Source organism: Sceloporus occidentalis, unplaced genomic scaffold (assembly GCF_023333645.1).
Source record: "Sceloporus occidentalis isolate IW3139 unplaced genomic scaffold, rSceOcc1.0.p SCAF_20, whole genome shotgun sequence".
Lineage (NCBI taxonomy): Eukaryota > Metazoa > Chordata > Lepidosauria > Squamata > Phrynosomatidae > Sceloporus > Sceloporus occidentalis.
In genome coordinates this window covers 672,418-690,880 of record NW_028317000.1, presented here as the reverse complement: position 1 = coordinate 690,880, position 18,463 = coordinate 672,418, and the positions used below count along the sequence as shown (strand labels likewise).

Genomic DNA, 18,463 nt, shown 5'->3' with positions numbered 1-18,463 from the left:
CTGGTCACTTTTACTACTTCCCACTTCCTAGTCAATGCAACTGTTGTCACCAATCCAGGCAATGGAAAAGGCCAAGGGACCTTTCCTTGTCAATATCTATCCTTCCATCCTTTCATTCAACCTCCTCCCTCTCAGCTCCACCCCGTCATACACCCGTGTTATAGGTTGGCCCGCTGCCCTTCTAAGGAATGGTCCATTAATACCTCAAGGCCAATGCCAGAGCCTACCATTCGACACTCTGCCTGCATCCCAGCAACCATGGCAATGCCTTTTTCTGCCTTCTTCCTCTCTTTACTCCTTTTTGTTCAGGACCAGGGAGTTAATGGGGTCCCCCCACAGCTGAAAGGTAAGTAATGCCATATATTAGTCTTTGTGGTCCCATTTGAGCCAGCATGCTAGGATAACAGGGCAAAGGACACAGAAGGGAATTCTAATTCTAATACAGAAAGATTTGTAAATCATGGGGGGAAATTACCACCCAAGGAACAGCAGCTGAGATGAAAGTATACATACTTATATCTAACAGAGTAGCACTTTTCTCAGGTATAACATTTTGTTCTCTCCCTGTTTCCTCATCCTCATACAAGAACTTCATTCTTGAACGGTTCCTCCAACCTTTGCTTTGGAGTGGGGTCAGGAGTCTCAATAGAATGACATCTTTGTAGAAATTTAGCCTATTCAACTGAGACACTGTTACATTTTGAGTCAGCAGTTTCCCCACCTGTTCAGTATTAATCCTGTTAATTTATGGAAACTTGAGACTTTTATGCCTTGAAAACCTTACTCATATTGTACTCATGAACTGGCATCTTGAAATACAATTAAACGAATTGAACGAAAATCTCTTCAACTGCACTCTTCATCTTGATTAAACCTATTGACATTCCCATGTCTGATTTGGCTTTCTGATAGCACAAATAAGCTCCCCATACCATAGTCATTTTTATCAACTAACTTTGGAATTTGGACACCTAGGATTGTCTATATTTTGAGATATGATTTACATTCAAAGGAATCATCCCACAGCAGAAGGTCATATAGTGAAAAAGTTTATAAATATAATAAAGAAATGAATCAGTCTGGAAGATTGTGTAACAGAGAGAACAGGTTGATCTATACAAATTGCCTGAGGTAGCCTCTCTTCCTTTTTCCTTCTCTCTGCTTGATTTTTGTTTTGTTTTGCAAGATCTTGTGATGAAAATGTTGAATATTTGTACACGTTGCGCTTCATTGGTTGCTCCACTTCACAAAGACATTAGTATGTTATAGGTATAGTCAATTTGTAAATTTACAGTCAGATCTCCATTTTCATGGGGAATCTGTTCTCAATCTCCCCCTCCCCGTGAAAATAGAAACTCACAGATATTCAAGCCCTATAGGCGGCAGCTAAAAAGGCCAATGCTATTTTAGGCTGCATCAATAGAAGTATAGTGTCTAGATCAAGAGAAGTAATAGTGCCACTGTATTCTGCTCTGGTCAGGCCCCACCTAGAATATTGTGTCCAGTTCTGGGCGCCACAATTCAGAAAGGACATTGAGAAACTGGAGCGTGTCCGAAGGAGGGCGACAAAAATGGTGAAGGGTCTGGAAACCATGCCCTATGAGGAACGACTTAGGGAGCTGGGGATGTTTAGCCTGGAGAAAAGAAGGTTAAGAGGTGATATGATAGCCCTGTTTAAATATTTGAAAGGATGTCATATTGAAGAGGGAGCAAGCTTGTTTTCTGCTACTCCAGAGAACAGGACCCGGAACAATGGATGCAAGCTACAGGAAAAGAGATTCCACCTCAACATTAGGAGGAACTTCCTGACAGTAAGGGCTGTTCGACAGTGGAATGCACTCCCTCGGAGGGTGATAGAGTCTCCTTCCTTGGAGGTCTTTAAACAGAGGCTGGATGGCCATCTGTCAGGGATGCTTTGAATTGGATTTCCTGCATGGCAGGGGGCTGGACTGGATGGCCCTAGTGGTCTCTTCCAACTCTACGATTCTATGATTCTATGATTCTATGAATGGGGGCATGTGCCCTTGAGCAGCAAAGGGTGCGCACCTCAGGCGCATGCCCCATTTCAACTCCCTTCATTTGCTCCTCGTGATGTCCATGAAAATGGAGGTGCAACTGTAATCACAGAAGTACAAAATGGTAAACTTCTAAAGAGGGTAGTGGTTCAAACAATAAAAGTGATAGGGGAAATGTGATTGTGCAGGTTCAAGCAAGGAATGACGCAAACTGTCATCTTTGCTTTCTTCTCCACGCAAAGATTTTGAATTTCATGTTCTTTCCATCCTAGGTATGAAAAGTTTTTTTTTAAATTAATTCTTCCAATATTAATGGAAACAAAATGCTTACCCTTTGGGGAAGCCAAATTGAATCAAAACAGCTATTATAGCCTGAATGCTGAGAACCAGGTTGTACCTGCTGATTTACAGATGTTAAAATATGCAGGCTTTCAGGAGGGTGGAGTCAGAAACCCAAATCAGCATTAATATGGTTTAATATTTAGAGATCCAGACATAGACTTGAGCTAGACTGGACAAATCTGTCAGTTTCAGTTTCTCCCACATTTGTTAATTTTTTTTTTTTAAAACCTATTTCCATCAGAAATACGAAGACATTTCCAGATGCTGGTAAAATCTTACAAAAATAAAATTTTCACTCCTCTCTAGTTTTATTTCCTATAACAGAATTCCTTTTTATTCAGACCAATGTATTAAATCAGCATCTTTTTTAAAAAACATAAGAAGGCCTCACAACAGACAAAGTTTATCACTGGTTACTAAGAACAATAGCTTAATTTTCAGAGTAAGTCTTGATTTCCAGACTCAATATGCTGCTGATATCACTAGCAACAAACAGGTCTGATAGAGGATTATTGCCATTATGCTCTGCTTCTCCTAGGCTGCATCTGCACTGCAGAAATAATCCAGTTTGATACCACTTGAACTGCCATGGCACAGTACTGTGTAATTATGAGAATTGTAGTTTGTTGTAGCACCAGAGTAGAGCACTGGTGCCACAACAAACTACAATTCTCAGAATTCCATAGCATTGAGCCATGGCAGTTCAAGTGGTGTCAGACTGGATTATTTCTGCAGTATGGATGCAGCACCAGAAGCATCTGTCTGACCACTAAATTATATAGGACTGGATTAGGAACACAAAATGTTATTTTATCCTGTATCAGACCATTGGCTCATTTAGTCTATATGTGGTATGGAAAAACTGTACCCCTCCAGATATTTTTGGATTTCAGTTCCAATCATCCATTGCCATTGTTCACCACTGATAATTTTACTAAAATTGGTGGAAGTCATAGTCTAACAACATTCGAAGTATCACACATTTTCTACCCTTGTCTACAAAGCAGCTCTTCTGGTTCCTTTCAAGTTTCTCATGGGAATCTTTCCTTGGTGGTGCTAGGGACTGAAACACCTTCTGCAAACAAAACTATGGCCTGTTACAGACAGCCAAAATAAAGCTGCTTCGAGTCACAGTGGAGGTATGGTGTTTCAATGATGCATGCATCCTAAGAGTCCAGAAGTCGCACCAAAGCCATGTTCCAGACTGGAGCATGGCTTTGGTGTGGCTTCTGGACTTTTAGGATGCATGCATCATTGAAACACCATACCTCCATTGTGACTCGAAGCAGCTTTATTTTGACTGTCTGTAACAGGCCTATGGTCTTTATGCCTGTTGGCCAAGGGAGTGTGCATCTGCCCATTGCAAGGCAGAGGGAAGACATTCACAAGAAGCTACTGAATACCTCTTTGCACAACAAAAATTGAGGGATATGTGTGGGTGGGAAAGTGTGCCTATTTCACTAACAGGACTCCAGCCTGTCTTTGGTTGGGGTATATATCTAGCATTTTCTGAATTATAAAGTATGTCTTGTAACACATGCACCGCATTCTAAGAGGTGTCATGGATCACAATTCAAACATCCCGAGGAGGCAAAGATGTTTTTATTCAAGCAGGCTTTTAGTATATGATCATGTCAGGGAGGCTTTCATATAGGGGGTGCACTTCAGTTATGTTTTTAACTTTTGTATGTTTATGTAATTTTATACTATTTTTAGCTAGTTGATTTTGATATATTTTTTTTAAAAATGGTAAAGTTTTTAAATGGTTTTATTTGTGAGCCGCCTTGGGTCCTTTTCTGGGAGAAAGGTGGCATAGAAATAAAAGGAAATAAATAAATGATCATGAAATAAATAAATGGTCATAGCACTGTACCATAAATTTCCTTCTTGAAGTTTGAGGAGTGCTGTTCACTTTTCCCACGCAGGTGCAAACTGCAGGACAAGGCCCACAGACCTGATATTCATCATTGACAGCTCTCGAAGTGTGCGTCCCAATGAATTTGAGAAAGTCAAGGTGTTCATGTCCCAGGTCATTGAGTCACTCGATGTAGGGCCAGATGCTACTCGGGTTGGTGTTATCAATTATGCCAGTGCAGTCAACAATGAATTGTCCCTCAAGACCCATCGTACAAAGGCCACCCTACTGCAAGCCGTACGCAGGATTGAGCCCCTCTCCACTGGGACCATGACAGGTCTGGCTATCCAGTTTGCAATCAACAGAGCATTCAGTGAAGGAGAAGGAGCCAGAGTGCGATCGCCAGAGATTAACAAGGTATGAAGACTTTGGGCTTTTTGTAACTCTGTTCCACAAGAATCTTCCATTATTTTGGTTTTCTGTTCCTACATGAATAATATAAACGTAGATTGCATCCACACCGACTACAAGACGCGCTCAGATGGCTGATTTGCAAAGTTCCCAACTTTGCAAATCGGCCAAGAGTGACTTGTGGGCAGGTTTTAGGCGAGTTGCAGTCGAGCGGCAGCACTGGTGGCATTTTGCATGAGATAATACCCGACTGCATCCTTGACTTGAACACGGTGGGGATAAATCGGGGGGGGGGGGGGGGTTTGGAGTTCAATAAACTCCTTAACATGTATATGGAAAATGGATTCCAATAATTATAAAGTCCTTTTGGAAAAACTAATTTACATGTATTTGGTTGGGGAATATGGTATGGGCATCTGCACTGTTTACATACATATGTGTCCTATTAAGTTAAGTAGGCTTTAAACCTAACTAAATGTTCCTTTCAACTCTATATATTTCTATTGATATGGGATACCATTTCTTAGCAGCTATCAATATAGAAAGCATTGCAGTATAATTTTAAAAAGCATGGTATCAGTCTATATGCAGCTCATAGGATCATAGAATCTCAGTAGCTTATCCCACTACACCCTTAATACATTGCTAGTCCACTCTGACTGCTCCCTGTTGCATTTTGAGGTTTGTAGTTCAGGGAGGCCTGAGAATTCTAAATGCCGCTTCCTAAACTACAGGTTCCAGAATGCAACAGGAGGCAGGTAGAGTAGTTAAAGTGAATTAGTAATGTTTTAAGAGTGTAGTGTGATAATCTCCATAGAGTCTAATCCCCTGTTCAATGAAGGATCTCCAGTTAGAGCATCCCTAGCAGGTAGCTATCCAGCCTCATTTTGTAGACATCCAGAGAAGGAGATAGAGCACCATTGCCAAATTACTCTTACTGTAGAAAAAACAACACCTCTTTCTGATGCTTAATTGTAATCTAAACTCATGTAACTTAAAACCATTAGAGCTGGTTCTGCCTTCTGGGGCAGTAAAGACCAAGCCTGCACCTTCCTCTTTGTGACAGCGCTTGAGATATTTAAAGAGTTCAACTGTGCCACTCCTTAGCCTTCTCTTCACCAAGTGGTGGGACGAAGACTCTCCTGCAGATCTTAAAACATGAGCTGGCTTGTGTAGGGAGAGACAGTTGTTCAGACAATCTGGATCCAAGCCATGTAGGGCTTGAACAGTCAAAACCAGCATTTTAAATTCTTCCCAGAAATGGACTGGTAGCCAGTGAAGCTGTTTCAACCCTGGAAATACATGATCCCTGTAACCAGCCATAGGCGGGATACAAACCGCCATATAGTACGTATAGGATACGTACTAGGGTTAGGAAGGGGCGGTGCTTCCGCACCCCCCTAACCCTAGTACGTATCCTATACGTACAAGATGGCGGCGCCCCTTCCACATGGGCGCCGCCATCTTTACGTACTGGACGCATAGCGTCCAGACGTGTCGCGTCCTTTGTGACGTAGTGAGTGCGCCCCTGGCGCCTCGCTACGTCACAAACACGACTCCAAAAGAAGCTCCATTTTGGAGCTTCTTTTTTGCTCCGCGCGGGAGCTGCGCGGTTTGGCTGCTGCAGCTCCCGCGCGGAGCAAACGGCGGCGGCGGGGGAAGCGCCGCAAAGCGGCAGTTTGTATCCCGCCATAGTCAACAAGTTAAAAAACAGCCACAGGTAGAGCATCTTACTGTTGTTCTTATTCCAAACAATACTAGTTTTGACTAATGATGTGCCATTTAAACAATAGCAGAAATATATTTTAAAATTCATCTAGCAAGGTAAGATTCCCAAAATCAGATTTAAAATTTTAGAAGGCAGAAAACAGAGGGATTGGAGTCTTGGGCTCCCAGATTCAATATTGTATTTTTCTGCCTGCTGTTCAGTTTGGTAATAGGATTGGATACATCTGGAGAAAAAGAGATTACTACAGTTGGACTGGTTTGATTTGAGACTTGGATGGGATGGTTTTTCTGATATGGTAAAATTAAGGCAAGTACTGATTTTAATAATCACTATATCAGAAATTCATTTTTTTTATATTGAACAAATATTGAACAAATAGCAAAATAAAAATAAAGACTATCGAACAAATATCAAATACGTAAGACTATATCCTAACATGCCTTTATGGATCTCACCCCATGAAGCTTTATATAGAATAGAAACAGTATTTAAAGGCAAATGGGTAATTTATTGAGATCTTTTAAGAGGAGCATCACAGAATAAAAACAAATGAAGAAATAGAGTCAAAAGAATATAAATTTCAATGGCACTTCTATAGACAGGTATTTGAGAGATCCAAGATATACAGGAATTGATATGGTTTCAAAGTAACAAAATCAGAATATTAAACACAATTGTCTACAGATGATGAGTATTTAATTGCTAAAATGTATAAACTACTGTTGAGAATGGAAATGGAAGATGAACAAGTAAAAGAATGCATGATAAAAATGAGCCCAGAATATAGGTCATAATAAACAGATGGATCAATAGGAGAGAATGTGGACAAAGATTCTAAAGTTTACCTTAAGTTATGATCTTAAGAAGGGTTTTTATATAATGATGTATTGATGGTATTTGACACCAGACAGACCAATCTAACTTCCCATCATGCAGGAATAGACAATCAGCATTCTCCCAACAGTTGGCAATCCAGGCTATGTTTAAAAACCACCCAACAAAGAGACTCCACTACATTCCTAAGCAGTGTATTCCACTGTCAAACAGCTCTTACTGTCAGGAAATTTTTCCTAATATTTAAGAGGAATCTCTTTTTCTGCAGTTTTAATCCATTGCGCCATGTCTCTGGACCAGCAGAAAACAAACTTGTTCCATCCCTCAATATGGCATCCCTTCAAATATTTAAACATGGCTATCATGTCATCTCTTAACCTTCTCTTCTCCAGTCTAAACATACCCAGCTCCCTAAGCTGCTCCTTATAGGGTTTGGCTTCCAGACTTTTCACTGTTTTGGTCGCCCTTGTCTGGACATGTTCCAGCTTGTCAATATCCTCTTGAATTGTGGTGCCCAGAATTGGACACAGTATTCCAGGTGAGGTCTGACCAAAGCAGAAGAGAGTGGTACTATTACTTTACTCAGTCCAGATACTACAATCCTATTGATGAACCCTAGAATTATATGGGGTTTTTAGCTGCTGCATCACACTGCTGACTCATGTTTAGCTTATGGTAGACTAGATCCCTTTTTATAAATCCAGGTGTCACCCATCTTATCTCTGTTCATTTCATTTTTTTCTCCATTAGTGTAGTACCTTACATTTCTCCCTGTTGATATTCATTTTGTAAGTTTTGGCCCAAGTCTCTAATCTGTTATGGTCATTTAGAATTCTGGACCTGTTTTCTAGGGAACTGGCTACCCTCCTAATTTTGTGTCATCTGCAAATATACAAGCATTCCCTTGTTGTCAATGATGTTAGAAACAGGGTCAGAATCTTGAACACAACTGTTCAGCAACTTGTGCACAGGGACAAAGAAAACTACTATAATAATTAGAGAAACATAAAATAACAACCAAAACAAGAGATTTTATCTGCAAGATCTGAGAAATCATTGGAAAAATTAAACCAAGAGCAGGGATGCTATATGACCAGCAGGAGAACACACAGCATGATCAAGAAGGAATAAAAAAAAAAGACGGAAACAATACACGGAAAACATGTAATACAAAAGATGAAATGATGACATAATCATTCAAGGAAGAACAATGTGATGATGAACCCACACTTTTAGAAAGTGAAGTAGAAGCTGTACTCAAAGTGCTTGGGAAAAATAAATTACCAGGAACAAATGGCAAACCAATAGAGCTGTGTGGAGCGAAAGATAGAGTCCACTCAAATCTAACTAAAATGTTCCAAAAATTATGGGAAACTAAACAATGGCCTAGAGGCTGAAAACGTGCAATATACAGTCGCCCCTCCCAACTCATGGGGGATACGTTCCAGGCCCCCTCCCCATGAAAATGGCAGCTTGCACATATGTGAGTCCCACAGAGAATGGTGTGCGCATCTGTGGTGCACACACAGGACTGTGCATGGGCGCGGACACCCATTTTAAAGATAATAGCTCATCCCTCCCATGAAGAATGAGACTGCAGACTCTAAGTCCGAACATATGGAGGGATGACTGTACATGCAAATCTTCAGGAAACAGGACACCAGTGATTGCAATCACCTTTGGACCATTGGATTAATCTCTGATGGAAGCAAAGTGATGCTCAGAATTTTAACCATATATGAAGTGAGAAATGCCAGTTATCAAAACTGAGTTCAGAAAAGAACGAGGCACTAGGAATCAAATTGCAAACATATATTGGATGAATTTCTCTCCTTTAAAAAAAAGCATTACTGTAATTTAAATGTGTTAATCCATCCCTTTTTTTCTTTTTTTATTGTAATATTTATTCCGTTCATTAGTTTAATTAATTAGTTAAATTTTTTACTGATGTCATTATATATACAAGTTCAACAGAAGATAACTTTTGCTATCTGCTTTCTTTTCTGGCCATTATTATTATTTGATTTACTTCATGATTATTACTGAATCCTATTTTGGGAGAAAGGTGGGATATAAATCCCTTAAATAAATAAATAAATAATAAATACTGAAATTAAGAAATGAGTGATTAAAAATATTCTGCACCTGGTGTTTAAGTATGCCATTGGTTGGGACAAACCACTGGGATTCCAGCCATGCAGTTTCACATTCTTGGATGGTGCCAAACTATTTGTCAGTGCCTTCAGTGTACCACTTTATTCACTGCAATTGGAGAAACAGCCATGAAACCAACTTCATAATTGGATAATAAGTAGACACATTGGCAGATACACAGTCAGTTGCATAATGGTGGTATTCACTAGAAGGATTATATAGCACAACCACTGTGTTATTATGTGATCACAGATTTAAATCATGCAAGCATAATGTAGGATTCAGCAAATGTTCTTGTTATAGAATTATAGAATTGTACATTGAGAATTTATGCAGTATTAATTATTCCTGATAGTATGAAATGAGTAATTTTCATGAATGATTGGATTGCTCAGTTCTGATTATAACTGAGCAGCAGGCATCAATCTAATTGCATCTGATGCTTTCTGTTGGACACCATCATAGTGAAAACAGAATTAGGAAACAATCTTAGGTTGAGATGCCAGTCTGTTGAGTCTTCACTCTTTTACCCTTAGGTGGCTATCATAGTGACTGATGGGCGCCCCCAGGATGGGGTAAAGGATGTAGCAGCAAGAGCAAGAGCTCTTGGAATTGAAATCTTTGCTATTGGTGTGGGCCGTGTGGATATGCACACTTTGCGGCAAATGGCCAGTGAACCCCTGGATGAGCATGTGGATTATGTAGAAAGCTACAGTGTAATTGAGAAGTTGACCAAAAAGTTTCAGGAAGCATTCTGTGGTAAGTCCTAAAGGGAAATTCAACAGTGGAAAATAAACACTTCCCTTGATTTTGGGCCATGCTAGGGTCACCTAGGGATGCAGTGGCTTAGTAGTTAAGACACCAATTCCGATTCTCATAAGGTCAGAAGGTTGGCAGTTCGGGGCCCAAGTTCCACATAACGAGTGAGCTCCCATCACAAGTCCCAGCTTCTGCCAACCAAGCAGTTTGAAAGCATGCAAATACAAGTAGATAAATAGGTACCACTTTGGTGGGAACGTAACAGTGTTCTGTGCAATAATGCTGGCCACATGAACACCAGAGTTGTCTTCAGACAACGCTGGCCTTTCGGCTTAGTAATGGAGATGAACACCACCCGTTATAGTCAGTACGACTAGACATACATGCCAAGGGGAAACCTTTACCTTTAGTTTTACCTTTAGGGTCACCACATCAAAAGAGATTCAACAGTGAGGCAAAACCACTAGCACAAAATTATATTTATTGGTATATGGATGAATCAGGTATTTACACGAGAGAAAACCCATCACTAGGCAATAGCCAGGTGCAGGAAGGTGGTGAGACAGTGCCAGAGAACCCGTTAGGACACAGAGAGGCATATCTTTCACATGCCCTCAAGCCAACCTCAACCTGTGGTGGCCCCATGAATTCAAGTCAAGACCTCCAAATAGGACTAAATCCAGATCCAAGCCCTATGTTTGATAAGATGAGCATTTCAAAATTATTCTTATTTTTCAGTGAGGAAGTAATTGTCTCAGCCCCTGCTTTTTGTTTCTGTTGCTTGCTTCTGCCCAGCCTGCACTGGAGGGACTGCCACTGACCTTGTGTTCCTGATAGACGGATCAAAGAGTGTGAGGCCTGAGAACTTTGAGCTGGTGAAGAGATTTATTAACCAGATTGTGGAATCTCTGGATGTTTCGGACAAAAATGCACATGTGGGCCTGGTCCAGTATTCTAGTTCAGTCAGGCAAGAATTCCCACTTGGGCAATACAAGACTAAGAAAGACATCAAAGCAGCAGTAAGAAGGATGTCCTACATGGAGAAAGGCACCATGACTGGCCAGGCTTTGAAATACCTAGTGGACAATTCATTTGCCATCTCCAGTGGAGCAAGGCCTGGAGTTCCCAAGGTAGCAGTTGTATTTACTGATGGACGGTCACAAGATTACATCAATGATGCTGCGAAGAAAGCCAAAGACCTGGGTATGCTTACAGAAATAAGTATTATTATATTAGTCCAATTCAAACATAACCTGTTTCAGCTTCATTTGTTGTTGTTAACTGCCATCATGGTAACATTGATTTCAGGTGAAACTATGAATAAGTGACCTCTCAGTCACTCTATCATCAATGGTTCTGTTCAGGTCTTGCAGACTCAGGGCCACAGTATCATTTATTGAATCTATTCATCTGCAATGTTATTTTCCTACCACCTTTCACCATGCCAAGTGTTATTGTTATTTCTAGTAAATCATATTTCTCATGATAGTCTCAGTTTGGTCGTCTTGGATTCTAGGGAGAGTTCAGGCTTGATTTGCTCTAGAACACATATATTTGTCTTTTTAGCTGTCCATGGTATCTATAGAACTCTTCTCCAGCACCACATTTCAGATGAGGTTTTCTTCCTATCAGCTTTCTTCCCTGTCCAGATTTCACAACCACACATGGAAATAAGAAATACAATGGCATGGATAATCCTAACTTTAACATTCAATGACATATCTTTCCTCTTCAGGATCTTGATAGTTTACCTTCCAAGTCCTAGTCTTCTGCTTTTTGACAGCAGTCTCCATTCTGATTAATGACTGAACCAAAGTATGGAAAATCTTTAACTATTTCATTGTCTTCATCATCTACTTTAAATCTGTGGCCATTATTTTTGTTTTCTTCATATTCAACTGTAAACCTGCCTTTGCAATTTCCTCATTGATTTTCTTCAGTGATTGTTCAAAATCTTTGCTATTTTCTGCTAGTAGTGTGGTGTTTGTTGACAGATTTTAACTTACAACTAGAGTAGATTCTGTCTCTGTAGCTTGAAGCAGATTTATTAGTATTCCATATGCTTCCAGCGATTTATTTTTCCCAAGTGCCCTGAGTGCAGTTTCCATTTCACTTACTAAAACTTCAAATTATTATTCTTTGAACGACTGTGTCATCTTTACTTCTCTTTGATATAGTTCTTCAGAGTATTGTTTCCACAACTTTTTATTTGTACTTGGTCATGTAGTGTGTTCCCCTGACTGGTCTTGGTTTAAATTGCCTTCACAACCTTGAATTGGTCTTTCTCCTGCTTCTTTTTGTATCCTACATAAAATTTAGCTACAATTTTTGAGTCTGCTATTTCCTACTTTTGCATTTAAATCACTTGTGATTACCAAGAAGTTCTTTTTTGATATGTGGTCAATTTACTCCTTGACTCCAGGGCGAATCATTCAATTTCTCTTTCTTCTGCCTCTATAGTTGAAGCATAAACTTGGATTATGGTTATATTGATATGTTTTCCCTGAAGTCTTGATACTTTTTGGCCAGACTTTGACTGCTTTTGCTACATTTTTCCTCACTATTAATGCCACCCCATTTCTTCTTAGATTTTCATTTCCGGTGTAAATCACTATGTAATTATCTGACTCAAAATGTCCCTTTCCTGCCCACATTAGCTTGCTTACACCATGTATTGCAATGCTTATATGTCCATGATCCTTTAATATGTGATGTGCACCTTCAGACTTTCCATTCACCTCTGAGTATGTCAACAGCTGAATGTTCTTTCAGACAGAGTCCGGTTGCAACACAGAATCATAGAATAACAGAATCATAGAGTTGGAAGAGATCACAAGGGCCATCCAGCCCAACCTGCTGCCATGCACGAGTCCATAACTAAAGCACTCCTGAATGATGTCCATCCAATCTCTGTTTTAAGACCTCTAAAGAAAGACTATACCATGCTCCAAGGCCATCCATACCAATGTCAAACAGCTCTTACAGTACTTTCCAATGTTTAGGTGGAATCTCTTTTCCTGCAGCTTGAATCCATTGCCACAGTGCTACTTGTCCTCTGCTGTTCCCCAGTAGTTTGTTTAGTGCCTTCAAACCTCATCTTCTGGCACTATATCCTGTTTCATTTTGGATTGTTTCATCATAGAGTTTTCATGGTGAAAAACACTTAAAAGGGGTTTATCCTGCCTCCTTCTGTGCAGTACTAACATGTGTTAGTCCTTTCTGTTGTCTCTGGGTGATCCTTTGTCAGTGTCACTCACACTACTGGTGCTACTCAGTAGCTGTTGGGTATTTAGTCTGGCTCTTCAGCCTGTGTTACATAGGAGACTCTACCACAGCACTGCTACTGTCTGCATGCCCTCTTACCTGACAGGAGCATGTAATGCCATCACCATGGAAAGGTAATATATTTCATATATTCTGTAAGCATCTGATGCATTTGGACCGTAATCTGTATCAGTCATTGTCAGCATAGCCAGTGGTGAAAGTTGAGGATAATGTGGGATGTCCAACAGCATCTGGATGGCCACATTTCTCATGCCTAAATTACTGTTCATTTCTATGGGAATGAGTACAAACAAGCCACAGGTTTACTTGCTCCCCAATCCTCTTCTGATGAGATAGGAGGCCGACTTCCTACTTGTAGGCTTCTCTATGCCAGCCTATGTTGGAAACAAGATATGGATCATTCTCTGATTTTCTTGACTGTAATGTGCTCCTGATTCATACCTTCATGTATCTGCACCTTATATAGATCACAATCACAAACAGTCCTTTATGTCCAGGTTGTGAGAGCTGTTGGTTATGTAGTCAAAATGGTGCCACTCATGCATAAGAGGATGCAAAAGCATAAAATATATGGGGCAGGGAGTCCCTGTGGATGGGAGACATGAGAACTGACCATGCTCAATGGCCATGGAAGGCTGATAGACTAACTGTGGGTGAGGATAATGAATGTGACAGAGTCCAGTAGAGTACAGCTGGCTGGCTGGAATGGTGAACAGGAGCACTGTACATAGCAACATTTCTTTTCATTGTGTCTTAACTGAAAGAGAGCAGAAATGACAACAGATATATTAGCAATCTTTGTCCATTTCAGGTTACAAAATGTTTGCTGTTGGAGTAGGCAATGCTGTTGAGGATGAACTTAAAGAAATTGCCTCTGAACCAATAGCTGAGCATTATTTCTACACTGCTGATTTTAGAACAATAAACCAAATTGGGAAGAAACTACAAAGTAAAATCTGTATTGGTAAGTTATATTTAGCACGGTGGTATTTACAACACAGCCAGTACCCTACTGTCATGGCAAATAAAAGAAAACAATAACCTCTATTGCATGTCAACCTGTTGTTGTTGTTGTTGTTGTTGTTGTTGTTGTTGCACCTGTTCCTTGGGACACTGGATCTGGCTTCAGTGGTACATGCCTTGGTGACATCCCATTTGGACTACTGTAACGTGTTCTACTTGGGGCTGTCTGTCTTTGAAGACTGTTTGGAAATTTCAGCTGGTCCAAAGAGCTGCAGAAGGTTACAGAAACCACACACTGCCCCTGTGGAAAAGAACTGCACTGGCTGCCAGTTTGTTTCTGGGCACAATTCAAAGTGCTGGTTATGACCTATAAAGCCATAGATGGCTCAAGTCCAAGCTATTTGGCAGACTGTACCTCTCTGTATGAGTTGGCCTGAGCTCTGAGATTATGTAGAGAGGCCCTTATTTCAGTACAATCACCATTGCAAGCATTGCTGGTGGGGACATGAGAGAGGGCCTTCTTGGTGGCTGCTCTGAGACGCTGGCACTCCCTTCTCAGGGAGGTCAGAATGACTCCCTCCTTGACGTTCTTCCACAGCTGGTTAAAGCCTTCTTATGCAGACCAGCTTTTAAAACAGAAAGTTTTTAAAGTGAGGGCTGGGGTGTTGTATTGTTTTAAAGTGTTTTAAACACTTTTATCTCTTTTAACTGTATTTTATTCTTTTAATCAGCAATCTGTTTTAATATTGCAATAATTTAATTCTATTTTAATGTATCCTTTATGTATGCTTTTCATTGTACTTGTTCTTTTAATATTGTGAGCCACTCTGGGTCCCAGTTTTGGAGAAAGAGTGGGATACACATAAATATAACAACAACAGCAACAACAACAGTTGTTAACTGCCCTCCTGTCAACCTTGACTCATGGCTACTCCATGGATGAGACATCTCCAAGACCTCCTGTCCTCCACTGCTCTGCTTAGGTCCTACCCATAGCCTCTCTGACTGAGTCCAGCTCTCTGGCATGTAGTTGTCTCACCCTCTTTCCACTGTCCTCTGTCTTACCTATCATTATAGTCTTTTCTCAAAGTGTGATAGCCTCAATTTAGTCATCTTGATTTCCAGGCAGAGTTTGGGCTTGATCAGTGTTGGAAATTGGTGGGACACACTGGACTGCAGAGGAAGTTTATATGGCTTGTTCTTTCTCAGTTGAATTATGGTGGAGGGTCCCTCAATTTTTTAGGTTTAAGGGCATACGCAAGGTACTACAGAAAGAAGAGAGAATCAGTTCCATTGGCAGTTTCCATTCTACTGCACTGGTCTTCATAGGGTATGTGTTTCTTCACACATCAAATTCATATATCCAAAAGTTAAACATGAACGTTAAACAGTTAGTGACCAAAATCCATAAATTTCTTTCTATAAAAAAGAGTTTAAAATGTACATTTGCAGAAAAAAGAGCACAAATTTATAATCTTTAAATATTAGTACTTTTTGGAAAAAATGTGCACAAAACATGGTAATCTAATCATTCTTATTACTTGGGAAAATGCTACAGTTGAAATGTATACAAGAAAGCATATGAAAAATGTGCTAAAATATTTTATTCAACCTTTAAAAAAACACCCCAGTCTTATGCAGCAATTGGAGAAAGCAGCATTTAGAGAAATTACAATCTGAATAAAAACTGAGCAGAACAGAATCAGACACTCTTAGATATGGCACAGAAACATTGTGTTACTTTGGGTTCATTGTCTAAAAACATGTCATACTGTTCCCTTACTCCTGGCTTAGAGAGAGAGAGATTTCATTAGTGTCCATTACTGTCCTACCAGAACAAAAGTACCCTGTGATTCTTTTACTGTGTTTTCCTCCACAGAAGAAGAAGAAGAAGATCCATGTGAATGTGGAGCCATTGTGAAATTCCAGAGGAAGGTAGATAACCTCATAAAGGCATTGACACAGAAGCATATCCTTTGAAATGGGGTGCAAGAGAAAATGTTTATGTGGGGAGCAGGATGGAGGAGAAAAAAGTGGCCGGGCAAGTGACTTGTCCAGTCTGCTTTGAAATCCAATGGGAAGAAGCAAGGATATTACTCTTGCTTCTTCTCATGGATGGGATCTTCTGCCTTCAGAATGGCATGGAAGAGACAAGCCTAGCATTGACACCTTTCTTAACTACTGTATATAGAGGCCCCTTCATATCTGTAACTCTAAGGAAGGAACTTATAGTAGGAAATACTCTATAAGGTAGGTAGCTTTGGTAAAGACTATTCAAATCTAGCTGAATGGATACTTTGGATGAGGTTGTGTCCACACTGCAGAAATCAACCAGTTTGACACAACCTTAACGGCCATGGCTCATTGCTATGGAATTCTGGGATTGGTGGTTTTGCGAGGTATTTAGCCTTCTCTGTCAGAGAGATCTGGTGCCGCAACAAACTACAAATCTCAGAATTCTGTAACACTGAACCATGGTAAATAAAATGGTGTTAAACTGGATGATTTCTGCAATGCGGATACAGCCCCAGTAATAGGTTTGAGTGGCTTGGCATTCTCAATCAACAACAAACTTTATTACAGCCATTTGGCCAGCACAATTACACAATTCCAATTTAAAACATAACTTAGTTTTATACCATAGGTTCATGTACAGGCAGAGAGTATAAACAAATGATAGTCTGTAAAAAGTAAGGATAGGACTGCACGATCAGGTAAACACACAACAATAAGCAGGCTGCCATCACCTCGCAAAAAATTCTATTATATTGTGTTATAGAGCACCACATTCAAGACATATTAGTTCAAAACCACAGTCATATCCCCTGTCCAAGTAAGAGTTAAACTACAAAGTGCCATTAATCAGATGCAACTGGTTGGGGTAACTTCATTAGACTTTGGTCCCCAACTAGGTTAGTTTGATGGTATGGTAAAATATGGTCATACCTCCTCATTTGCAAATTTTACCATTAAATCAAGCCATCTATACAGATTTTGAGATTATATTATAACATATTACAGCTGTTTAACAAACTGTTTACGATTTGCAATGGCAGCTGCAAAGAATTATGCAACTGCTTGCGCTATACCTTCCTTCTGATCTGCAAGTAGTAAATTTGTATAAAATTTCTCTTGTCTGCCTGGAAACTGCAACCCAATTGGTGTTTTATATATAAAGCACGTATTTCTGTGTACAAAGAACAGCCAAAGAGAACATGATTAATATTTTCGATTTCCTCCAAGCCACAGGGACAGGCATTCTCAATCATGCATGACCAGGACTTGGAAAATATGCTGATTGGAAGTTTCTAGAAGCTGTAGTCCAAAACCACCCAATATTTCCAAGGTTTGGAGCAACCTTTGGTAGTTGCTTCATCCCATGGGCTAGAGAGAAGCTTTAGGACCATGGGCAGAAGTCTTGATGGATAGGAGAACAATAGGAGCAAAGAGCAGAAGACAACTGTTGTCCTCACACAAGTAGAGGCATCTTATTTGCAAGGGTGCAAAAAGGGACTGGATGGATGCTTGGTCTTAATTCTGCAGGGCTCTTGTTATATTGCCATTACATGCTCAAGTTTCATGCCTTTGATTCAACCTGTCTGTATTGGCATGGTTTGGAAGGAATCTTTTATCTTGTTCTCATACTTCTCTGAAGTTGTCCACTGTTATTCCTTAATCCTTGTTCACTGGAAGCTGTGACAAGAAAGCTTGCTGCACTAGAAAACAGGATCACCGTTTAAAAAGTAGAATAATTTGATTCCTTTGCAACTTCAAATTACATATCAGAGGACTTTGGCTACGGCAGCTCTTCTTCCGTGTTACGTTAACCCTGACTGGGTCAGCTGCCTTTGTTTTGAGAGGTGGAATTGTGTAACAGTAGAAGTGTAAGCAATGATAAAGCACTAGAAGTCATGTACCAAACTACATTAAACTCTCTTTGCATCATAGAATATACAAATATGTTTAATACCTGGAGAACTGGTTTTAAACTAAAGCTCAATATAGACATCTAAGATATTTAAATAACATCTTTTTAAATGAGTTCTGTGAATGCTCACTTGATTCTTTCACAGATTTTATGTTTCTCTATATACTCTCATTGTCTTTAAGAACTGA

General features: G+C 40.0%; 1 protein-coding gene across 1 annotated transcript; it reads left to right on the top strand.

Annotated features, from left to right (window-relative positions):
- Positions 1 to 291: 291 nt before the first annotated feature.
- On the top strand, positions 292 to 18,087 carry LOC149301692 (matrilin-1-like). Its single transcript, XM_089483581.1, has 8 exons — positions 292 to 346; positions 4,283 to 4,629; positions 9,877 to 10,099; positions 10,222 to 10,229; positions 10,858 to 11,302; positions 14,196 to 14,348; positions 16,236 to 16,316; positions 18,035 to 18,087. Exons 2-8 carry the CDS (start codon positions 4,378 to 4,380, stop codon positions 18,085 to 18,087), a joined length of 1,215 nt encoding a protein of 404 aa, XP_089339707.1. The 5' UTR covers positions 292 to 346; positions 4,283 to 4,377.
- The last annotated feature ends 376 nt before the right edge of the window (positions 18,088 to 18,463 follow it).